General features: G+C 36.9%; 2 protein-coding genes and 2 non-coding genes across 4 annotated transcripts; 2 read left to right on the top strand and 2 right to left on the bottom strand.

The window, feature by feature from the left end:
- Positions 1-290: 290 nt before the first annotated feature.
- Positions 291-1,764, bottom strand: LOC142180301 (putative vacuolar membrane protein YML018C). The gene is made up of 4 exons (XM_075251876.1): positions 1,297-1,764; positions 1,109-1,210; positions 536-653; positions 291-445 (listed from the first exon to the last, which is right to left on the bottom strand). Exons 1-4 carry the CDS (start codon positions 1,316-1,318, stop codon positions 295-297), a joined length of 393 nt encoding a protein of 130 aa, XP_075107977.1. The 5' UTR covers positions 1,319-1,764; the 3' UTR covers positions 291-294.
- A 7,665-nt stretch (positions 1,765-9,429) lies between these two features.
- On the top strand, positions 9,430-9,590 carry LOC142165391 (U1 spliceosomal RNA). Its single transcript, XR_012696173.1, has one exon. It is a non-coding gene; the product is annotated as a U1 spliceosomal RNA (small nuclear RNA).
- A 3,057-nt stretch (positions 9,591-12,647) lies between these two features.
- On the top strand, positions 12,648-12,808 carry LOC142165161 (U1 spliceosomal RNA). Its single transcript, XR_012696106.1, has one exon. It is a non-coding gene; the product is annotated as a U1 spliceosomal RNA (small nuclear RNA).
- Positions 12,809-15,606: 2,798 nt separating this feature from the next.
- Positions 15,607-25,116, bottom strand: LOC107816719 (putative vacuolar membrane protein YML018C). The gene is made up of 8 exons (XM_075250146.1): positions 24,565-25,116; positions 22,456-22,857; positions 22,079-22,296; positions 18,984-19,054; positions 18,796-18,897; positions 18,223-18,340; positions 17,997-18,132; positions 15,607-16,106 (listed from the first exon to the last, which is right to left on the bottom strand). Exons 1-8 carry the CDS (start codon positions 24,643-24,645, stop codon positions 16,044-16,046), a joined length of 1,191 nt encoding a protein of 396 aa, XP_075106247.1. The 5' UTR covers positions 24,646-25,116; the 3' UTR covers positions 15,607-16,043.
- Between the last annotated feature and the right edge of the window lie 470 nt (positions 25,117-25,586).

Genomic DNA, 25,586 nt, shown 5'->3' with positions numbered 1-25,586 from the left:
AAGAAGGGCAAGCTTAGCCCTAGGTTCATTGGTCCGTTTGAGATTCTTGATCGAGTGGGAGAGGTGGCTTATAGACTTGCATTGCCCCCGAGCTTATCAACCGTGCATCCAGTGTTTCATGTGTCCATGCTTCGGAAATGTCCTTGTTTTTTAATTAATTAATATCAGATTACTGTAATTCATATTCCTCAATTCTCATGGTCTCAGCTTCTGTTTGACAATACAGCATATTCATTTTATGGAACATGCTGTAAATGGCAACATTAGTGTTAAAATCAAGTTTTGTTGTCAGCATTAATAGATTGTTACCTGTGCTGAGCCAAGAATGTAAATAGCAGAATAATGACGTCCATGAATCACCATGTCAGCCACCATCGCAAGTGGAATTGTGAGAGACATGCCCAAGGTTGCAACTAATGGAGTTGTCCAAACAACACACAGTGCCCTAAGAAGAAGAAAAGCAAGTAAAGGGTACAATTGACAAAGCCAGACGTTAAGAGCATGTACTAGTGGTGGATAACCCGATCTTACGTACCAAAAGTAATCCGAGAGAACACTTCCTACAAGTCCATTGGCCAAAACAACTTCATCCAATTTAGCAGAATGAGGTATTGTGAACTTGGGTTCAATACCTAGGGCTGTCAACGGCCATACTGAAAGAAAAAAGTTGATCATAAATTAGATTATAAAGACATCGGTCAAATAATACAGAAGAACAAGTTGAGTTTGAATTATCATGATTTTCACATAGTGAATAAATTAAAATTAACCCACTTGTCCATTAGCTTTCTCTAATAAGATATTAAGAAGATGCATAAATGCAAGACTTATCTGATAATAAAACGGCTAAGATCATAGCTGTCTTTATTAGATTTTCATAAGATCACAGACAAACTATATGGGAGTCTCATCATATTGCAACATATCTACTTTACAAGCTTAAACATGTTTTACTCTCAACCTAAAACCTGTTGAAAACTTGGAGAAAGAACTATTTTCAAAAGACTGCTGACAAAGCATGCCAAAGTGCAAATTGAGGAGACTGATTGTTATATAACTCTACAAATCAGCAACAACTAAACATTAGTGCAAAAGAATCAAATCTTACCAAGCCACCACATGGTCACAAGGGTACACAACCCTATGTAACCGAACAATTTTTGCATATCTACTCCTTTTCCTTCCTCGCCAGCAAACTTTTTAAGAAGCACTGCAGATCATTATGAGAAAACATTATTCATCTGTCATATTATACAGTTAACACTTTGGTATCAAGACATAATGAAGAAGCCTAACCAGTGAACAGCCCATAACACATAGCTGATAGAAGGCCGAAGAGATCCCCAAGGAGAGAACGTTCGCCACTTCTTTAAAAGAAACAAAAAGTTTAACTATCAGTCAACACCCTGAAACACAATTGAGAGGAACACTGATGAAAACAGAAGAAAATTTAGCTCTCCGACGAAAATCCAAAATTTTAAATCACAAAGAAGCTGCAGTGTTATGTCGTGATTGGACATTAAAGGATGAAAAGATTGATGTGCGTGTATATATACACCCTATTAGAGTAAGGCTTGCAGAACTAGGCTGACTCGTTCTTTGTCTCTAGCAATCAACTTATTCAGAGCTAGCCTATTCCTCACTACTTGAAGCGTTCATAAACTCATTTTTAGTTACTATTGTAGGAGAAAGTTGTATCAGTGAAGATTGCTTCCAATAATCAGGAAAAAACATTATGAAAAATATTGCTAATTTCCAAAACTCTGGATAGGTGAAAGAACCTATACCAATCCCTAATTTCCTTCCAATCCGTATTAGAAATGTAGGCTTTCTCTACTGGGAGTCACTAGAGGAGTGTCTGAGTTGAGAATGCTCATTAACTTGAATTATGGTTTCTATCCCTATGTGTAGCATACTTTTTTTTTTGATAACCACGAAATCACCGAGTCGTGGCATACGGTTCAAAACTTGGGGGATAATGGGACATCCCTCTACCCTTCTCCAGTTAAATACCCTGCTTTTGACTGCGGCAGTGTTCAAATCCGTGATATGTGCTTAACTCGCATATCACATACTGCACGCTTATAACTAGATCAGAACCCTGGGAGCTCCAGCTGTAGCATACTTAGGCTAGAATATCTAGAGGAAAATTAATAGTCCATATCCTAGTGAAACATCGAATGGAAAACGAAGAAATTGAATCCTTAAAGTTAATTTGAGCTTGAGAGTTTCAACTTTCAATATGAAAGTAGAAACAACACTAGAACTTTTGTTTAGAACAATATTCACAGGCATAATTCTCAAATAGATACTTGTACTAGCACAGATGTTCACCCTCAGCACCTCAACTTCACGAATTTTTTATCTAACACCTGAATCTGTACAAGTCTGCTGTTTTAAATGCCACTAATTATAGACTAAGCTTATGTGGCAATTATACGGGTGATTTGCGGCAACATTATTCGTGGCGTAGAAAGAAGAAGGATATTGTAGCATATGTAACTCGGTGTTTGAATTGTCAACAGGTTAAGTATGAGCATCAGAGGCCTGGTGGATTGTTTCAGAGGATTGAGCTTCCCGAATGGAAGTGGGAGCGGATCACTATGAACTTCGTTACTGGACTTCCGCTGACTCGGAAGAAGTTCGACGCAGTTTGGGTCATTGTTGAAAGGCTGACCAAGTCAGCGCATTTCATTCCTGTGGCAGTCTTCTATTAATCCAAGAGGTTAGCTGAGATCTATATCCGGGAGATTGTTCACCTTCATGGTATGCTGGTATCTATCATTTCGGACCGAGGTACGCAATTTACTTCGCGTTTCTAGAGAGCAGTTCAGCGAGAGTTGGGTACCCAGGTTGAGTTGAGTACAACATTTCATCCTCAGACGGACGGGCAGTCCGAGCGGACTATTCAGATATTGAAGGATATGCTCCGAGCTTATCTTATTAACTTTGGAGGCTCGTGGGATCAGTTCTTGCCTTTAGCAGAGTTTTCCTACAACAACAGCTACCAGTCGAGTATCCAAATGGCTCCTTATGAAGCTTTATATGGTAGGCGGTGTCGATCTCCGGTTGGATGGTTTGAGCCGGGAGAGGCTCGGTTGTTGGGCACAGATCTGGTTCAGGAGGCGTTGGACAAGGTCAGGATTATTCAAGATAGGCTTCGTACAGCTCAGTCCAGGCAAAAGATTTATGCAGACCGCAAGGTTCGAGATGTGGCTTTTATGGTCGGTGAGCGGACGTTGCTCCGAGTGTCGCCCACGAAGGGCGTGATGAGATTTGGGAAGAAGGGCAAGCTTATCCCTAGGTTCATTGGTCCGTTTGAGATTCTTAATCGAGTGGGAGAGGTGGCTTATAGACTTGTATTGCCGCCGAGCTTATCAGTCGTACATCCAGTGTTTCATATGTCCTTGCTTCGGAAATATCACGGCGATCCATCCCACGTATTAGATTTCAGCACTGTCCAGTTGGACAAGGACTTGTCTTACGAGGAGGAGCCGGTGGCTATTCTAGACCAGCAGGCTCGTCAGTTGAGGTTGAAGAGTTTTCCTTCTGTTCGTGTTCAGTGGAGAGGTCCGCCTCCTAAGGCATCGACTTGGGAGTATGAGTCTGATATGTGGAGCCGTTATCCCCATCTTTTTTTCGACTCAAGTACTTCCTTCTTCTGTCCGTTCAAGGACGAACGGTTGTTTTAGAGGTGGAGAATGTGATCACTTGTTTTAAAATGAAATTCTATGTTCTGAGGGCTTGAAAACCTCATTTAGCATCACCTCGATTTGCATGCGCAGTCCGGGTGCATAGCCGGAAAGCTTATATATGAGAATCTGTGAAAAATGATAAAATTTGGCTATAAAATGAATAAGTTTGACTTTGGTCAACATTTTGGGCAAACGGACCCGGACCCGTGATTTGACTATCCCGGAGGGTCCGTAGGAAAATATGGGACGTGGGCATATGTCCGGAATCGAATTCCAAGGTGCTAAGCCCGAGAAATGAATTTTTAAGTAAAATTGTTTTCTGAAAATGTTTAAAGAAATTTGAAATGACATCTGATTAGAAAGCGATGGTATTGGGCCCATATTTTGGTTCTGGCACCCGGTACAGGTCTTATATATATTTTAAGTTCTTTCTGTAAAATTTGGTGAAAACACGGATGTCATTTGACGTGTTTCGGACTTAAATTTCTAAATTGGAAATTTGATGAATTTTGTGGGAAAAAATTCTTGATTTTGAGGTTTGATTCATTTATTTTGAGGTTATTTAGGTGATTTAATCGCACGGATAAGTTCGTATGATGTTGTTGAGTTAGTGCATGTGTTTGGTTAGGAGCCCCGAGGGCTCGGGAGTGTTTCAGAGTGGTTTTTGGCTTTAGAAGTGTTGCAGATTTTCTGTTGTTGTGCCCAGGGATTTTATTCTTCGCGTTCGCGTGGACTCACTCGCGAACGCGTAAGGCAAAGATCCCAGGTGCCCAGTTTCTTCTTCGCGAACGCGGAGGTTGAGACATGAACGCGAAGCTCAGGGGGGAAACCCTTCGCGAACGCGTAGGGTTCAGGGGAGGGGCACCAGTTTTTTCTATGCGAACGCAGCCACTGGCCCGCGAACACGAGGGCTTGAGGTGCTAAAGCATCACGAACGCGAGCCCAGTGTTGCGAACGCGAAGGTCTTCAGACCTGACTCATCGTGAACGCGTTGAGCTTATCGCGAACGCGAAGAAGGATTTTGCCCAGTTATTTTAAAGTCCCAAAACAGAATCCATTACAGGATTTCACCAAAAATTTCACAAACTCTTTCTTCTAAAGTTCTAGGGCGACTTTTGAAGCATCCTTTCACCATAAACTCTTGGGTTAGTAATTTTTAACTTATTTCCTTCCATTTTCATCAATATCTATTGAATTTCTAGGTCTAAAACATGTAATTAAGAGTAGAAATTAGGGAATTGGGTAGAGTTAGGGCTTTTTAATTAATTGTGATTTGGACCTCGTTTTGGGGTCGAATTCTGGAAATAATTATATATTTGGGCTCGTGGATGAATGGGTTATAGGATTTTGGTTTGAACCTAGTATTTTGACCAAGCGGGCCAGGGTCGATTTTTGGATTTTTGGGAAGAATGATTGGAAAGCTATAATTAGGTATTGGAATTGGATTTTTTAGCATTTATTGATGTTATTAAGTTAATTATGTATAGATACGATTGTCTTGGAGCCAAATTCGAAAGGAAAGGCGGTGTTTGAGGCTTGAGTTGGCCGTGGAAGTTCGAGGTAGGTGTTTGGTCTAACCTTAGCTTGAGGGATTAGGAGTTGTGTCCTATTTTCTATTTGCTTCTTGTCGAGTACGACGTATAGGCATGGTGACGAGTATCTATACGTTGGTGTCAAGCATGACTGTGGGTCTTATATTATAATTTTCATGATTTCGTTGTATTATTCATGCCTTGGTGAAGATTTCTAATTGTTGTATAAAGTTTGTGGAAAGAATTGTGACCTATGAACATTGAGGAGCGTTGGCTCAAGTTGTATAACGAAATTGTGAAAGTACAAGTGACAATTGAACTTTTAGAGCATTGGCTCGAGTTGTGAAATGAGTTGTGAAAGTATAAGTGATAATCGAGCCTCTAGAGCATTGGCTCGAGTTGTGAAGTAAATTGTGAAGTAAAATTGAGAAAGAGAAGAGATTATTATGTTGTCACCTTTGTCGGGGATATTGTTGATTTATTTGTTGTTCCCTTGCCGGGATTTAATTGTTTAATTATTGTCCCTTGCCGGGATTTAATTGTTTAATTGTTTTTCCCTTGTCGGAATTTAATTGTTTAATTGTTGTTCCCTTGCCGAAATTTAATTGTTTAATTATTGTTCACCTTGCTGGGATTTAATTGGTGACTTGTTGTTCCCTTGCCAGGATTCTTATTGCAAATTTCCTTTATTTCCTTACTCTATTGTTTGTGATTATTGTTTGGGTGAGGAAGAGAGTTAAAGCACGAAGGGTGATGCCGTGCATTGTTTGTTATTGTGAGGAAAGAGAGTAAAGCACGAAAGGTGATGCCGTGTCGCACGATGTACCATTCCGTGCCGATTTTATTGATTATATGGTGAGGAAAGAGAGTAAAAGCACGAAGGGTGATGCTGTGCACATTCTTATTGTATGATCTCTTTGGTGAGGACGAGAGTAAAAAACACGAAGGGTGATGCCGTGCATTTGTTGATTTTTGATTCTTTGTTAATATCCAAGTTATGTTGTTTCTTTCATTACTTGTTGTTATTTGATTTACTTCGAGGTTATAGATTCTCTTACCCTATTTTCCTTGTGATTGTTGTTTGGGTGAGGAAGAGTGTAAAGCACGAAGGGTGATGTCGTGTATTATTTTGGTGAGAGAGAGTAAAAGCACGAAGGGTGATATCGTGCACTTGTTTTTGATTTCCTAATTTTTATTGATAACTGTGTTACGATTTCTCTACACTAAATTGTTGATTTCCTGTTGATACTTGTTGTACCCCGCAGCATGATTTCCCCTTCCTATTTTCAATTGAACTATGGAGATCCTCAATTTTATTTGTTGCTCTTTTGTTACTACTCGATGTTTTCCCGCAGCATGTTTTCCCCCTCCCATACTTGACTGTATATGACTGTTTCTTTCTGTACTTCTTGTCTGCTGTATTTAGTTAAATCGCACAGGTTTATGTGGTAGTCTGGTCCTAGCCTTGTCACTACTTCGCCGAGATTAGGCTAGGCACTTACCAGCACATGGGGTCGGTTGTGCTGATACTACACTCTGCACTATGTGCAGATCTCGAAGCAGCTTTTGGATAGTAGTTGGAGGGCTTCCTTCAGTCCGCCCGGAGACCCAAGGTAGACCTACAGGCGTTCGCGGGCCCTGGCGTCTCCCTCTATCTCTATTCCCTGTTTCATTTTCTTTCTTTCAGAAACAGTTTATTGTATTTTCTTTAGGCCTTGTTTGTAGTGACTCTTAGATAGTCTGTGACACTGTGACACCAGGTTTTGGGTATTAAGGTTTTGAAAGTTGTAAGAGACGTAGGCTTGAGTTATATAATTATTGACTTTCGTTTATTTATTTAAAATTCCGATTTTATCATATTATCGACTTGTGTTTGTTAAAAGAAGCAAAAATGAAAGTGCAGCAAGTAGTTAAGGTTTGGCTTGCCTAGCTCCCATTAGTAGGCGCCATCACGACTCCCGAGGGTGAAAAATCCGGGTCGTGACAGCTCTGCTACCAATTGTTAGAACATGCGCAGCGGAAACAAGCATACAATTTAGGCATCAAATAAATGTAAACTAGACAACACAATAATAATAAGATTAGAAGCACTAACCTCTTGAAATAGTTGCACAAATCTTCCAAACAACAAGAATCCAAGGCTGCAGTCTTCTACTATTTGCCTATTAAAACCTTGGACGATTTTACTTTTGGGTGGGCAAGAACAATACAACTCTAAAAGATGAGTTATTAGGTGAAATTAGTCTTGCTTTAATAGAGTTATTTTTGGCCGAAATTGTGCTCCAAAAATGTATAGGATTCTACTTGTAGACTCCAACTCTATTAGATGACTTTTCTCCCAAGTCACTTTTTACTCAAGTCTTGTCCAGGTTTTTATTAGGTATAGTAGAGACCACATAAATAATAAGAGGCTATCAATTATAGCATTAATTCGAAATTAGCATGAATTAATTCTTACTATAATTAATTGTAATTTATTCCACTAAAAAACTGCAATCGAACTCCTCAATATGAATTTCGAAAATTCAATAACACTTCTTTTAACTCTCCATGTTAAGATCTCAACTACCAGTTAATTAAATTAAATCACTGAAAATTTAATCAACTAATTAAATTCTTTACAATTTCGCTTAAACTATTTCATGTGACGGATACAAAATTCACCGGTCTGATTTTCACATGAAAACTTATAAGCTTACATAAAGGGGTATCATCAAACTCAAAACCGAGTCATGGATTCTATCAACTAATTATTATTCACAAATGTTATTCGTTATTGTCCAATCTATTAGGCATACACTAACTCTAAATAGAGTCGTACCTTTTGATAAATCAAAACAATAAACAAATTATATTGATCATAATAATTATATCAAGATTAGGAGTATAAGCTCATTTAATGAATTAGAAAAAAAAAATTATATATTCAGTACAAAAACATCTTTTCTCTAATTGGTCCGTTCAATATACACTGAGTATACTAGCACAAGAAGTTGGAGTAAAACTACTCCCATAATCAAGACAAATTATATGATAATCTTGTGCTACAATCATCAAGATATTTTGTCCAGCAATATTTTTGATTGTGAACATAGTTTATTAATTATGAAAACCAACAATTTAATCTTCTGTGCATGAGCTAAGACTTCATACACTAAATTGTCCACTACATAACTAAAAGGATCCACATATAACAAATGATCTATTTAAAATAGTACTCTATTGAATTGAATAAATTAAATAAACAATTGTTCCATAAAGAATACCAAGTAATTAAACAAATGTAATTACCAAGTAAAACTCTAAAAAAAAATAAAAAAAAAAATAAAGAAGAAGATAAAAGAAAGCTTGGACATAGAGCTCCAAGCTTTTGTTTCTGGAAAGGAGATACGCAACAATTTGAAAAAGAGAGATTGTTCTTTCCGTGACTAATCTGATGGTTAAGCTTTGATCATTATGTTCTAATAATTGTGAACAAAGATAAATCCCTTCTAAGTAGTGATTACTTAGCTACCATATATATCTTCCCCTAATCTGTCGTTAAGAGTTTATAGTTCAGTTTGAATCGATTTTTTCCTAAAAGAAAACCAAACCAATTAAAGCGATTTCTTAAATATGGGAATCAAACCAATCAAACACATATTTCACCAATTATATTTTAGTATAATATTACTAAGCAAATTACTCCCTAAGAAAAGTTATCATTTACCAAGATATCTTGATGAGAATTGAATTAAAAAGTGATGGGTAATTTACGGATTCATTAAAGACAAGTTATTATTTTTAATATGAAATATATCTTGGACTTATCAAAATAAAGACTACAAATCAAACTAGAAAGTAAAGACAAATAGCTAAATTACTATAAAGGCAAAGAATTAGATTACAAAACAATAATGCAAAAGATTAATATGTACCATAAAATTGTACGTATAAGATATATAGTCGGTTTGGTTTGATGTTTTTGGGGTTATTTTTTTTAAACCAAAACCAAACCAAATTTTATAGGTTTTTAAAATTAAAAACCAAAACAAGCAAAAAAGATATCGATTTTTGTCTTTGGTTTGAGTTGGTTTTCAACTACTTATTTGATAAGGAATATAAGTAGAAAGCTTAAATGTGTCATGTCCCTCATCGGCTGAAGCAAAGGGAAACCAGAAGCTGGAGGAAAATAAAACCAAAGCAAGGAGCTTGAAGGGAACATACTTACCTGGACGGGGTCAATGAGCGATCAATAAGACCCATGGCCTAGGTTGGTGACCTCCATTGCACTTTGGAGGGGTGCCTGCCTAAGGTCGACCCAAGTGGTTGAGTTTATGATCATAATTTGTGATAGCGGGGCTTGCGTTCCCGCGGCCCCTGCCCAATTATTCACCTAAAGTTTTCTGCTCAATGGGTTTTATATTGTCTAGTGGTCCAGAATTCACACGTAGTCTTTTTCTACATGAAGTTATTCAACAGTAAGCAACCTTCTCCCTAAAAAATTATTTGGTGGATTATGTTGGATTGTTGTTGTTGTTGAAGTTATTCAACAGTGGATGAGCATGATTCTAACACATGCCTAATCATCTATTTGTTCTAATTCACAAATAAACACCCGCGTGCAACACAGAATGGGTGCATTCATGTGTGGCAATAGAGGCTCAAACCCATATAACCCACTCAAGTATTAATGGGTTTGAGCTAGGGTGATTTTGTTGATGGGCTGATTTAGGCTTAGCCCAAAATAACAAAATTCACTAGCCCAAATTGACCCATGATAGCACCCAACTATTACTCATGTGCCCAAAATTATCTCTTGAAACTGGACTTATGTGAACATACACTGATGCTCAAATCAAATAAAAATTGGAGTAATTCCTTGTCAAGAAAGGTGGATTTTAATTAATAATCTCATGATGAAATAGAATTATTTTATATGATCAAAACATTTGTTCTTTTATAAATCACCTTTGTGGAACAATCACTCTTTAGAATATTAAAAAAAAATAGAAATTAATTTAATCATAACAGTGAACGAATAGATCTCATATAATTATTGTCTTTGAAAAGTTTCATTTTTTGAAAACAAAATATCAGTTCGACGTGAGGTCAAAATAAAAAATAAAAATGAAAATTTAGTTCGGGATTAGAACTAATAACTATCAACTAACCGTAATAGATAATTTAATTAGTACTATTCATAAGAATTTACCTTGCTAGTTAAATTATTCTCTAAATTTTCCATTTATATTTTATCAATACAATAATTAACAAGGTCAATACTGCTAGATCTAAGAAATCGAATTAGTTGTGATCTTAGACACAAAAAGAGCTATTGATGGTGTCTTGCAAAAAGAAAATTCAAAATAAAAGAGAACATATAAGAAAAAAGCAAAGATTTCTTATGACGTTGGTTGTCTTGCAAGAAAAAAAAGAAGGATATTATATTGTAAAAGTAATGGGTCAAGTTGGGCGGGTTGGGTTATAACCCATTGTTTAGTCCACGGTGACCCAACTCATTTCAACCCAAGTACATTTGGACAGGCTTGGGTAATGACCCATTTATTAGTTCAGCTCATTTTAACCCGCTCATTTGTCACCACTATATATGCGTGAAAACTATTTTTTTCTTTGTTATTTTATGAAATAAGGTTTATTTATTCGACAAGTAAGTCCATAATATAGAGTAAACAAGAAAAAAAATATAATATTAAAGAAGCATTAAAAAATAAAGGTTGATAAATTAGAGGGTAAAATAGCTATTTGACCACCGAAAGTTTAAGAAATCTAGTTGAGTGGCCTTCTAAATACTATAGAAATAGTTAAGTGATTCTTCTGTTACAAACAAAAGAAACATGATTTTACTATATAATTTCAAATAGTTGAATAATTCATTTAAATAATGAACTCTTCTTTAGCAAGTGGGTCAATTCTGTTAATTTTGAAAAAGCTTTCTCATACCATTCAGAAGCAAAGACTTGTGGGCAGTGAATAAACACTGAATGCCATTGTAAAGTCATCTTAATGTAACTACAAAAGATGCAATTCAAACAACCTGCAGCTTCTCTGTTTTCTACAATTCAAACATTAGAAAGACAAAACCTTCATTGTAGGACTTTCAACCATATTATCATAAGTGAAGGAAATCTTGAAGAAGTAAAAGAATAAGCAGACCTATACTTTGATGCTAACAAAGTACAGAAGGACTTGGCAAAAGAAAAGAAGTGCAGAGTCTCCCACATCGAAATAAAAAAGTAAACCCTAAACTTCTTGTCTCATTAGCACAAGTAGTGACAGTGAGCACAAAGCGAATTATTCTTTAGCCTTTTACTGTGTGCTCGCATATGCCTATTTTTGGACAATTTGAGTGCCCCTACAATTCTAATTTTAATCTTTGATGGTAAATAGGGATATAAGTGTAATTAATTTGGACACCTACAATTCTTGTTTTAATCTTTAATATTAAATAGGGATAAAAGTGGGGAATTAATTGGTAGACTTTTTTTGTCTTTTGGTAAGTAAATAATTTTTATTTACCAAATGAATCTTTACAAAGCAGAAAACAAAACAAGCATCTCCTGGACAAATGGTCCCAGGGTTGCTCTACCTCTAACCGTCAGAACTTTCCATAACCCCTAATACACTCATTAACACTATTCCTTAAGGTTATCAAGTTTCTTAGCAAATCTAGGCTTCAAAATCCCTCGGCAGTGCACTTCTTAGGTGATTGCTCTAATGATAACCTCAAAGTCTTTTGCTGAAAAATCCTTTGGTGACGTTCTTGGTACACTGCACCATTCTATACAAATCAGCAGCTACATAATTGGTAGACTTTTAAATAGGGATATAAGTGGAATTAATTTAATTGGGACATAGAGCCGCAAGCGGTCGAAAACAAGGACACAACATCTTCGACAGTCGGTTTGGATCGATTTTATTATTTGTTTTGTTTTTAGTCGGTTGGGATCGATTTTATTATTTGTTTTAAACCTAACCAAACCACATTTTGTAGGTTTAAAATTAAACACCAAAATCTAATCAAACAAAAAATTATCGGATTTTTGTTTTTGGTTTGAATCGGTTTCGGTTTGGTATCGATTTTCTGTGAACACCCCGATCCATCTGGTAGTTGATTTAAACGCATCCAATTCATTGTTATAAGAGGTTTTCAAAATTTTAAACTTCATGACAAATTTTGCAGTAATGCTATGTTTTTGCTAAACACCCTTAATCCAATGTGGAATCAGATATTTGACCTTTTTGTTGAAAATGGATTACATAATCTACTCTTACTAGAGTTCATCTGTAACAAATACTATAAAATTTCCCGAGTGACATTTTACTTTTAAGATAACTGAATACATGTCCCTCATCGTTGACACAGGAGAAACGAGGAGCTGGCGAGCTATAAAAAAACACGGTGGAACTACAAGGAAACATACTTACCTGGACAGGGTCAATGGGCGATCAATAAGACCCATGGTCTAGGTTGGTGATCTCCATTGCACTTTGGAAGGGTATCCACCTAAGGTCGATCCAAGTGGTCGAGCCTACGTCATAATTTGTGATAGCGGGGGCCTGCGTTCGCGCGGCCCCTACCCAATTCTTAACATAAAGTTTTCTTCTTAATTAGCTTTTATATTCTCTAGTGGCCCAATTTTTGGAGGGGTTTCTTCTACTGGCTGCCCCAACGATTCAGGCTCGAATCTTGGAACTATGCCTCTCAAATAAATCAGTAGCTCGATCAACTTTACATTCAAGTATTAAGTTTTGACCGTGGAAATTCTAATAAGTTGGGTAAAATTTGAATAAAATCAAAAGTTCTTCGATTTGGCAAAGTTACAGCCCTACATCTGATAGAGTGATAAACAAATACGTATATAAATTGCCTTTGGCCAAACACTCGAACTTAAGAGACTACATGTAAGCTAGTATATTAATTTGATGACATTTTTAAATAAATCTATTAATGTTATGTTAGACTGGACAAAAAGGTATTTTTGTTCCAGACAATTAGAGCCGTCAATATGGGTTTGGCCCGTTAGACCATACTAGCCCGTGATTTAGTAGGGTTGTGTTAGAATTTTTTGAGTCCATTTAAAACCGAGGTTTTTAAATCGAGCCCAAGTAAGCTCATGCCCTGTGAGGCTTGACTGAGGTTGGGCTGGGCCGGCCCGTAGGCCTGATAAAATATTTATTCGAAATATATAAAATATAAAAAGCATATGACATTGTAGCATCGGAATCAGTATTTAGCATTGGTGGGCGTGTTCTTACCAAGTACATAAATTGCATACATCATGAAAATATCCAAACACTTGTTACTACTCGAAATTGGTTGCACGACTTTTCCCAAACTCAAATTGGTAATGTCTTTTTATGTGAAGTTGAATATTATTAGTTTTTAAAATTAAGGGTGTGTTTGGTATAACGGAAAATATTTTCCGTGAAAAATATTTTTCAAGAAAATATTTTCTTGGAAAACAAGTAGTAATCTTATTCATTTTTCGGTGTTTGATACGCAAATTAAGTAAAATAACTTCTCAAGAGTATTTATAAATAATTTAGATATAATAAATATGAAACCATAAACTTTCGAACCAACAACCTTCCGAACCCACAAATTTCATTAACTTCCGAACCACTAAACTTTCAAAACCACGAACTTTCGAACCGGTAAAATTTATAATTTCTAAACCCGTAAACTTCCAAACACATAAACCTCCGAACTCATAACTTTGAAACATGTAAAATTTCGAACTTGTAAACCGAAAGATGAAAAAACTAAAACGAAAAATATACAAAAAATATTTTTTTTTCGGGGGAGGGAGGTGGGGGCGGGGGGAGGAATGTGCAGAAAAAATAAAAAATAAAATTTAAAATTACAGAAAAAAGTAAAAAAAAAATTGTGCCGGGTGGGGGTGGGGGCTGTAACACCCCAGACTTTAGACAGAGTCTCACATCAGCAAAATACAAGAGAGATGCTGGGTATATAAGCTAACAAGTCTTAGACTCTAATGGCGTGTTTTAAACCCGTGAGGGCCTAGGCCCAGAGCGGACAATATCACTAGTGAATTGGGCTGTTACAAATGGTATCAGAGCCACTCTTGTGTCAGCCATGCCGATGATGGATCAGAGTTCAACATCGGTAAAACACAAGAGAGATGCTGGGTATACAAGCTAACAAGCCTTAGACCCTAGTGATACGTTTTAAATGCGTGAGGGCCTAGGCCTAGAGCGGATAATATCACTAGGGGGCTGGGATGTTACAAGGGCAGTGGGGGTGGGGTGAGTGGTGCAGAAAAATAAAAAACAGACATTTGAAAATTACAAAAAAATAAGTAAAAAAAACTTTTTTTGTGGAAGGGGGGGTGGTAGGGCAAGTGGGGGTGGGAGTTGGTGGGGTGGGGGGAGGAGGATAGCAGGGTGGGTGGTGACGGAAAAAAATTAAAATTTGAAAAAATAAAAGCTTTATTTGGAGATAGGAGGTAGGGTGGTTAGGCGTGGGGTGGGGTTGGGGGTGGGTGTGGGGGCGTGGGGTAGGGTTGGGGGTGGGTGTGGGGGTGTGGGGTGGGGAAGGTTGAAAAGGAGTTTTGGAAAATGTTTTCCCTTCTCTTGATAAAGAAAATATTTTCCTCCAACTGGAAGAAAATGAGTTGATAAGGAAAATGTTTTTCAAAATATTTAAGCCAACCAAACATGGAAAAATTGAAAAATATTTTTCGGCAAATGTTTTCCTTCGTACCAAACACACCCGAAGTTGTTCTTACTCTTTAACTAATTAATATTGCATATGAATTGTAGATGTAGATGAAAGTGAAGATATTAAGACAACCTTGTCACAAGCGGATTCAAATGTGTTTTGATGAAGATGTTGTGTTGGATATCTAACATCATATACGTTCTCTTGAATAATTTGTTTTGACTTTTGACCTTTAGTGAATGAAATATAGTCTTGTCTTTTACTTTTTGTGTTTATTGTGATATTTTGAATTAACATAAAAAGTTATTAAGTTTTGCGAAATTTTTCTAATAAGATATTTTTTAACTTTTATTTTTTTAAAGGTTAATACTTAAAGAAAAAATATAAAATTATATTTTAAAATGCCGACCCGTGGAGGCTCGCAGCCCACATAGGACTAAGGTGGGCTAACCTTTATAAGGCCCACCAAAATAGTGGGCTAACCCAGCCCAACCCGTCAATTGCAAAAGCCCATGTGAGCAGGGCTGGACTAACCCGGGCCAGCCCATAGTGACGGCTCTAAAGGCAATATACATTCTAGGATTATGTAAGGACAAAATTAAGTTATATGTACAAGGACAAAACAATCAACCCCAAACCTAAAGAACAATATTGAGAACAGGCAAACAGTGTCTTGTTTATGAAAGAGACCAGCTAAAAGAAAAATGTCTTTGAAGAGCAAATTGTGCATATAACTACTTGTATTGTATAAGCTGACTGTTGGGCGATGAAGACCAGTATTGAATTGAACAAACATTATCTTACCACTCAATATTTACATTGCATAAAAAATGACAACTTTTAGAAAGAACTATCAAAAGGGGAAAAAAAACATTTGGAGATCAAAAGCTTAAGATGTGGGACAACAATGAATACATTGTTATTCAATTTTTTGCAGTCTCACACAACAGTAGTATAGTGGCCATCTTTTCGCCTCTTTTATATGCCATAGGCATGTATCAGTACCTACCAATGCAACGCCTATATTCAACTGTCCGATGCATCCACCTTTTCTTGAACAATGAAGCAGGAAGTGGTACTAATAAAAGATGTAGGGATCTCTGTATTGAGCTAGGGAAATTCCACCAAATGTTATAGTCCCATAAGTTTTGAAATCCTGTCTGATATATTAGCTATTACAAATCCAGCAAATACCTGCAAAAAAGATGCATAAGCCAAGCCATATCATGTTTTGCCTGTGGATCAATTGATTAGTAATACCTCCTTAAAAATAGAAAATGAGTCAAAGGTAGGCATTTGAGCATTTCAAACAAAATGAGTTGGAGTATTCATAAAGGAAAGACTCCACCTACAGTATGGTCTCAAAATTCTGCTCCATTTTCTTAACTGATATATATATATGCATGTATGTAGACACAGTGGCGGAGCCACATGCACTCAAGGGGTGTCAACCGACACCCCTTCGTCGTAAAATTATATTGTGTAGTTCGGTAATTTTTCATATATATATATATATATATATAGGGTCTTGCTAACATACTACATGAAGGTAGTATGTTAGCATTGTACCCAATTTTTCTTTCCATTATTTGCCCTTTCAATTGTCACTGCTTCTTAATTAGCCAAAGGGTATTTTCGTAAATTTTATGAAACAATCATCTTCTTCACGTTTGCTCTCTGTCTTAGATCCCTCGCCCTTTTTCTGTTCCCATCTCTCCATCTCTTCCTCATGTTATCTTGCTTCTTTCTTGAGATGAAATCAATTTTGGTTGCAAATCAAATATAACAGCTACGTATATTTTTTTTTTGTATTCAGATTGTTTATTATTATACATTTATGATGACAATAATATCTATTGTATCCTTCTGAATTTTTAAAGGTTTTTAATGAGGGGTTAAAATGGCAACAAAAACTCTCTGCCATGATCTGGTAGTGCTGGTTTAAAACTGAATTGACTGAAAATTTACAAATCTGATATTTTATAACTGATGATATGATAATGTATTTTGGTGTGCTTGGGTATACCCATGAGTGGATGAAAATGAAAAAGAAAGGACATGGCAGGAAGAGGGAGGAGAAGTGGCTTGCCTGAGATAGAAGTGGAGAGATGCCGGAGAGAAAATAGATGGCATAATTCTCCGAGGAAATGACCCAGAGCAAATCGCCAAAAAGGAAAAATAGGGATTCAAATGATTGGATCTTTCGGTAGTAGGATTTTTGTGAAAAGACAATAAAGTCCTCATTATTAAAAAGACTAATGAACCTGTAGTGACAATTGAAGGACAAATAATAATGGAAAGAAAAATTGGGTACAATGCTAACATACTACCTTCATGTAGTATGTTAGCAAGACCCATATATACATATATATATATATATACACACACACATACATACATACATACACGAAGGAAGGGGTTGGGCTATGAGCATATTCAATATGATTCTTTTTCTGTATTTGTTCGATATATACTATATATTGACACCCCTTGGCTTCTTTGTAGGTTTACTTCTTTATATTTTGACCCCTCCTTAGTAAAAATCCTAGCTCCGCCACTGGGTATAGCATCTCTGCTTTTCAATAATACAACAACATGAGACTTTTCCAGCTACACTACACTGGTTAAAATAAGAGGCGATAGACAGAAAAGAACATCAGCCCAAAGTTTGTACCACAGGATTACATGTTCATGGTTTCAGTAAGTAAATAGATACAACCCCTCATTCTACTACCAGATTTGCAATTTGAGGACTTAATAAAAGTAACGAATGGACATATTCGAGTCATAAGATTCTAGTAAATGTGACTTAGGCTGAGAAAGACTCCAATCAATTCACCGATGAATTTTAAAATGCAAAATAGATTTAAATATGAGATTATTTTTCTCTTATCACTTCTAGTGCTTCGGAAATGTCCTTGTTTTTTAATTAATTAATATCAGAGTACTGTAATTCATATTCCTCAATTCTCATGGTCTCAGCTTCTGTTTGACAATACAGCATATTCATTTTATGGAACATGCTGTAAATCGCAACATTAGTGTTAAAATCAAGTTTTGTTGTCAGCATTAATAGATTGTTACCTGTGCTGAGCCAAGAATGTAAATAGCAGAATAATGACGTCCATGAATCACCATGTCAGCCACCATCGCAAGTGGAATTGTGAGAGACATGCCCAAGGTTGCAACTAATGGAGTTGTCCAAACAACACACAGTGCCCTAAGAAGAAGAAAAGCAAGTAAAGGGTACAATTGACAAAGCCAGACGTTAAGAGCATGTACTAGTGGTGGATAACCCGATCTTACGTACCAAAAGTAATCCGAGAGAACACTTCCTACAAGTCCATTGGCCAAAACAACTTCATCCAATTTAGCAGAATGAGGTATTGTGAACTTGGGTTCAATACCTAGGGCTGTCAACGGCCATACTGAAAGAAAAAAGTTGATCATAAATTAGATTATAAAGACATCGGTCAAATAATACAGAAGAACAAGTTGAGTTTGAATTATCATGATTTTCACATAGTGAATAAATTAAAATTAACCCACTTGTCCATTAGCTTTCTCTAATAAGATATTAAGAAGATGCATAAATGCAAGACTTATCTGATAATAAAACGGCTAAGATCATAGCTGTCTTTATTAGATTTTCATAAGATCACAGACAAACTATATGGGAGTCTCATCATATTGCAACATATCTACTTTACAAGCTTAAACATGTTTTACTCTCAACCTAAAACCTGTTGAAAACTTGGAGAAAGAACTATTTTCAAAAGACTGCTGACAAAGCATGCCAAAGTGCAAATTGAGGAGACTGATTGTTATATAACTCTACAAATCAGCAACAACTAAACATTAGTGCAAAAGAATCAAATCTTACCAAGCCACCACATGGTCACAAGGGTACACAACCCTATGTAACCGAACAATTTTTGCATATCTACTCCTTTTCCTTCCTCGCCAGCAAACTTTTTAAGAAGCACTGCAGATCATTATGAGAAAACATTATTCATCTGTCATATTATACAGTTAACACTTTGGTATCAAGACATAATGAAGAAGCCTAACCAGTGAACAGCCCATAACACATAGCTGATAGAAGGCCGAAGAGATCCCCAAGGAGAGAACGTTCGCCACTTCTTTAAAAGAAACAAAAAGTTTAACTATCAGTCAACACCCTGAAACACAATTGAGAGGAACACTGATGAAAACAGAAGAAAATTTAGCTCTCCGACGAAAATCCAAAATTTTAAATCACAAAGAAGCTGCAGTGTTATGTCGTGATTGGACATTAAAGGATGAAAAGATTGATGTGCGTGTATATATACACCCTATTAGAGTAAGGCTTGCAGAACTAGGCTGACTCGTTCTTTGTCTCTAGCAATCAACTTATTCAGAGCTAGCCTATTCCTCACTACTTGAAGCGTTCATAAACTCATTTTTAGTTACTATTGTAGGAGAAAGTTGTATCAGTGAAGATTGCTTCCAATAATCAGGAAAAAACATTATGAAAAATATTGCTAATTTCCAAAACTCTGGATAGGTGAAAGAACCTATGCCAATCCCTAATTTCCTTCCAATCCGTATTAGAAATGTAGGCTTTCTCTACTGGGAGTCACTAGAGGAGTGTCTGAGTTGAGAATGCTCATTAACTTGAATTATGGTTTCTATCCCTATGTGTAGCATACTTTTTTTTTTGATAACCACGAAATCACCGAGTCGTGGCACATGGTTCAAAACTTGGGGGATAATGGGACATCCCTCTACCCTTCTCCAGTTAAATACCCTGCTTTTGACTGCGGCAGTGTTCAAATCCGTGATATGTGCTTAACTCGCACATCACATACTGCACGCTTATAACTAGATCAGAACCCTGGGAGCTCCAGCTGTAGCATACTTAGGCTAGAATATCCAGAGGAAAACTAATAGTCCATATCCTAGTGAATCATCGAATGGAAAACGAAGAAATTGAATCCTTAAAGTTAATTTGAGCTTGAGAGTTTCAACTTTCAATATGAAAGGAGAAACAACACTAGAACTTTTGTTTAGAACAATATTCACAGGCTTAATTCTCAAATAGATACTTGTACTAGCACAGATTTTCACCCTCAGCACCTCAACTTCACGAATTTTTTATCTAACACCTGAATCTGTACAAGTCTGCTGTTTTAAACGACACTGATCATAGACTGAGCTTATGTGGCAATTATACGGGTGAGTTGGACAAAGTGCATGGCATACACGACTTACGATAGTGTGGAAGTGAACCATTGTTCCTTTCCCCTTCTCAAGTGCAGGTCCATGGTTTAAACCACAGGCTGCGGTTATTTAGTCGTGAAGAGGATGAGAAACCTTTGAGAGGGTGAAAGCTAATTGTGAAAATTGAGGTCCAAATATGGAAATCGGCTCAAGGGGGTCCGGTTGTTGTTTATTCGTTATGAGGGAATTTTTTCGATGGGTACTGCAAATGCAACCTTTCTCAATCTAGTTGTATGAACCATAACACATGTATTTCTTAAGCTAGTTGCATGAACAAAGAATAAAAAGCCAATAAATTACTCAGATTTACCCAGACTGATACAGGGTTGAAGATGGATTTGCTACAGTATTGTGACTGGTTTCTGCTAGCGTTTCGCTTTCTTGAGAGCAAGTAACTTAGCTGCTATTTCATCTTAATCTGAGAGCTTAGGGTGTGCATGGCTATTCAAAGATTATATTTTTCAGGCTCTTGAACTGGAAAGGAATTTGACCAAAGAATGTTTCTCATGAGGTTATCTTTGGGCAATGACGTGTTATCTAGATTAGTGCAATTGATTGCTTTGTACAAATTAAGGTATCTAGTTGCCATGGAGTTGGGGGCGGGGACCAGAATTCCGTGCAGGTACATGTGTTTATTTGCCTACTACACAAATTCAAAGAAAGTTTGGAAAAAGAAATCAAAGAAACTTAGGAAAGTGAAAAAGGAACTAGAATTTACAAAGAGAAGAAAATGTAGACACACCATCAGCAAGTAAAAATGCATTAGAAACAGAAGTTATCCCCCAGCGTCCGTTCCCTCCATCCCATATTTGCCCGTCCTAGCTACTGTTTCAGTTGGCCCTGCTTGATATCTGCCCTATGCCCCCAAACCTCTCTATTTCCTGACTCCCTAGACAACACACACACACACACAAAAAAAAAAAAATATCACCAGCAACACTTCCACCTTTTCCTCTCGAGCCGTTCCTATCCCACAATAGCATCACCCTTGTCTCATCCAACTATTGCAGCTTCATCTTCCCCTTTCCCAGCCAAAGAGGGTGGAAACTCCCTTTACCCTCCTCCCTCAAGCCCTGTTGCGGACTTCCAGACCATAACAGTACTGACTTGCAGCCGATCTCTTGCCCGAATAATACCTCTCTGTCTCCAACACCTCCGCTGTGCTACCCTTCCCCACTCCAAGCCACCGTCAACCTGCTTCTTTTTCCAGTATACCCTTTGGTGACACCACCTACCTCAATCCAGGAGTTCCTCCAATTCCTTTCTTTTTCACTTTTTTGAACTGTCATAAATGCTAAATCAGCCCTACCTATAATGCTATTTGACTTGTTTTGCGAAAAAACATGCACAGTTGCCACAAAATTGGAGACTAAATGTGCAGCTGGATTCACAGGTACGAAAATAGGAGTTTGCATCATGAAAACCCAAAGTACAAGAAACCTTGACATTATTACCGTTAGTACAGTTAGCTAAACAGGTAAAGGTCAATAAAGAGCTGAAATTCATAGTTCATGAGAATGTGATGTCAGGAATATGAGCTATTTTCTAATCTCACGTATACATTTATCGGTCGTCTATGGCCAATTTACAGCAGACCTACTTTTTTATATTCTTCTTTGTAATTGAATCATTGAACCTAATTTTGCAACTTAAAATTGGAGATGTCAGTGTAAATTAGCCAGTAAAGAATCAGAGAGCAAAACAAATGCAGCAAGGCAAGGAATACACGTAGATTATTCAGATGATAAGGAACTGTATGTCAAAAGAAACTCAATTATGACTTCCACCAAACATAACTTCAACAGCAACTAAGAGACCTATTCTGAAATCGATAAAACCTAGGCGCATCAGAAATACATATAAAGCAGCTTCTGTAAAGTTAACAAAGTGCACGAATGTCTTACGAGGAAGAATCCAACTTAGATTCATCAGTCGCCCATGTTTTTCCTAGAGTTGTCATCACAACGCCTGACATGCTAACAAAGACTGCAATTACCTTTGCCATATTTAATGAATCTTCACCCAGCAATACACCTACAAAAAGAGTGAATAATCCCGAAGTAGAAGATAGTACGGTTGTGCTTGCAACACTTGTATGTTCAAGCGCTGCATTTGACAGGTACTGCAGAAAAGACAATAGACACAAATAAGCTCAAACAAACTCAGACAATAGACATTTCGAGCAAAGCAGGTTTGCTTTTCACTCTCTTTTTCCTTTCTTGGGAGGATTCCTCTTGGGGAAGGTAACAAAGTACAGGCATAACTAAAGTTGGCATCATACCTCAGTAATAAACCAGAGAGGAGCAAGATAGAATCCATAACGAGCAATTTGCCAGGTGGTTATTTCTTTTCCATTCTTTAAATCATCGGAATTACCATTGCATCTAGCAACCAAAGGTTTTCCTTCTTCCTCGGCAGAAAGATTTTCTTCGCTATCTTTCCTATCCAATGATTTCAAGATTTCTATCTCGAAGACTTTCTGTACTGTATGCTTTAGAGGAGAACTACTATGTCTCATATATGACTCACTGCCAGGCTCAGAATTTTTACCAGCTCTACTACAGCGTCTCTTCAGCAAATCGCATATCCAATCCTTAAGAAATGCTACAGGTAGATAAATTACCAGCAAAGAAGCTCCAAGGTATGTGATTGCAAATGGCTGCTTATATTCTGAGAAAATGCCCTGTCACCGAGCATACACAATGAAAATATTTCAGTTCATCAGGTTGCATCATGTCCACCCGTGCAAATTTAAATTCAGTAATTCAATGCATTAGGACAATGCAAGAATATTATTTGTCAAAGTACTAATGAGAATTACAAAAGGCCTTAAGAAATACTGAACTTATCATCTATAGTATATGGTGCATCTTTTACCACAATTACCCACACGGACATGAAAGAAGCACTTTTGTTTCCAAAACACAAAGTAATCCATGACTCTTCCTAATATCAATTTGACCTTTCAGAAGCAAAATGGCAATAAGATCTGGACTAGGGGGTATCTTTTTCTTGGGCAATGTCATTAATGTGTGTTTAACAACATAAAAACACTTGGGCTCAGGAAAACATGTGAGGTATATGAAAGTTCTGGCAATAGGCTAACCGCTAATGAGAATTTGCCCAGGACTGAAGCTAATGAAAATATAGCTTTTAAGGCAATAAAGATAAAGTCAATGCTTTTCTTGGGGCTGATAAAGAGGATGAAGTCAATGCTTCAAGGCTCAAAGATGAGTAATTGAAATTAAGCATCTTAGCATCCACATTCCTTTCATATTTCTCGCACTCTTAGATACCTTGCAAAGCATCATTAATAGTCATAGTTATTAAAAAGAGATGAAACATACAACACAGTAGGCCATGAGCTATGTCGCTCGGACTCTCTGAAAATGTCTCCGGGTGCGTGTCGGATCCTCCAAAGGTAGTGTATTTTGGAGGGTCCGACACGGGTGCGGCAGCATTTTGGGGAATCCGCACAACATAGGCCATGAGTAACGAGAAGCATCTCATTTGAACCACTTGACAACTACTTGAACACCACATCTTCTTTCATCAGAAAATACAAAGGGCCAAAATACGGAGCAAATAATACCTTAGGTACATGCTTAGGCAAGTAAATTCTACGTTTTTTGCAATAAATAACAAATGTGACCAACAGTCCTATCTCCTCCCTCTCCCTCTGAAGTAATGACGGATTAAGCCGAATCAGAAGAAGAAAAAGAGCATCCTAAATCATGTCTGAGTGACCCACGGCATAAGTTTATTTCTGTAGGTTAACATAAAAAATAAGCCTAAACCTAATTGTTCTTCTTACTCATGTCTTCAAAAGCAATAAACTAGTGTTGTATGCAAAAGGAAATGCGCTATCAGATCTCTAGCTACAACACAATTTGTTCAAAATCATCGGAGCATAGAACAAACAGTACTTTTTTTGTAAAGGTGAAACTACTGTTGAAACCCGAATCCCTAATGAAACTGATAATAAGAAATTTTCTGTAAATGTCACAAATACACATGCTGGAATTCATTTGCTAGTTTCCTAATCCTCTGGATAATATGTTAGCATCCATCCACATTATAAGCTGCTCATACAAGTCAACTGACTGATAATTTCTGCTCATATTCTGCATTATCTTCCTATCTTGTTTGAGATATACAAATCTAGACATCAATACATCTTAATACAACAACTACGCCTCAAACCCAAACTAGCTGTATACAAATCCTCAGTGCTGACGTTAAAACTAACAATAAGCACTAATATTATATACTAATAAAAAAAATGTCAAAGTTTATCACTTTGTATAACTTGCTATCAAATTATGATATATCCCCAATAAAAAACAACATAAAATATCAAGAGAAATGAGTAAAGATAGAAATTTTTTACCTGTGTAACTTCAGCAGAGGTGACCCAAATAACAACAACAGCTGAAATAAGGAAGAGACCAGCTTTGTATCTCCAACCCATCACAACAAATAAAAAATAACTCAAAATCCAAATGGGTATTTTTTCAAGAATCACAAAATTGAACCAAAAGATCTGAACTTTTTAGTTTTTCAATTGCTTTTCAACTTGTAATAAAACGTAAAGAAGACTCTTCAAAAACTCAAATCTGACTCAAAGGCTAAATAGTTTGGTTTGGATTGTTAGGTGTATGAATGAATGAATGAATTTATTAATTGAGAAATATATGAATGCTGACTTGCTACGTTTTAAAGACAAAGATGGAAAAAAAAGAAAGCCAATAATATCGGAAATAATGGAGGGAAAATTGGTAAGAGGGTTACAAAATTTTCTGGAAATGTCAAATAATTAGTTAAAAGGGTCATGTTCATTTCCTCTTGGGTTCTTTCTATCTCTGGTTGTCGGCCAGCCGGCCGGATCTTGCTCCGCTGGATCAGAATATTCAATATTTTTAGAGTTATTTCTATTTTTAGAAAGTAAATGTAACACTCCATTTGTTTCAATAGTACAATATTTTTTCTATTTAACGTCTGATATTATTTGATTTTTCAATAATTCAAGTTACATTTTTTTTTTAAGGCGAAATGGCTTCCTGGCCACTTAAACTTGTAGGGCTTTTGAAAGTCGATACACAAACTTTAGTCTTTCCCATTTAAATACTCAAACTCGTGAAACCTATAACTAATAAGCACATTTGACCATTGACTATGCTTATGTGGCGGTAGCTTATCTTACGTGGACATAGTGCGTACAAGTCACATTCAAATGGCGCGTGTGTGCCGATTTCCATAATAGAAACACCCCCCCCCGGATCTCGTCTTCTACACACCACCCCTGTATCTTCGCACCATCCCCAACGATCGGAAACAAGGCTTCACCCATAACCCACAGCAACGACCAAACGAACCCAACCAGTCCGTCCTCCCCATCTACTCCTAACAGTG

The sequence above is a fragment of the Nicotiana tabacum genome, chromosome 1 (genome assembly GCF_000715075.1).
Source record: "Nicotiana tabacum cultivar K326 chromosome 1, ASM71507v2, whole genome shotgun sequence".
Lineage (NCBI taxonomy): Eukaryota > Viridiplantae > Streptophyta > Magnoliopsida > Solanales > Solanaceae > Nicotiana > Nicotiana tabacum.
This window is presented reverse-complemented; position numbering and strand designations above follow the sequence as displayed.

Bases quoted from the DNA above. Each gene is read 5' to 3' on its own strand.
- LOC107816719 (XM_075250146.1), bottom strand. From the start codon at position 24,645: ATGGGTTGGAGATACAAAGCTGGTCTCTTCCTTATTTCAGCTGTTGTT. The intron at 19,055-22,078 runs GTAAGACATTCG...TTTCTTTTAAAG, and splicing joins TCTAAGTTGGATTCTTCCTC to AAGTGGCGAACGTTCTCTCC. The intron at 18,341-18,795 runs GTAAGATTTGAT...TTTTTCTTTCAG, and splicing joins TGTGACCATGTGGTGGCTTG to TATGGCCGTTGACAGCCCTA.
- LOC142180301 (XM_075251876.1), bottom strand. From the start codon at position 1,318: ATGTGTTATGGGCTGTTCACTG. The intron at 654-1,108 runs GTAAGATTTGAT...TTTTTCTTTCAG, and splicing joins TGTGACCATGTGGTGGCTTG to TATGGCCGTTGACAGCCCTA. The intron at 446-535 runs GTACGTAAGATC...TCTTCTTCTTAG, and splicing joins GTTCTCTCGGATTACTTTTG to GGCACTGTGTGTTGTTTGGA.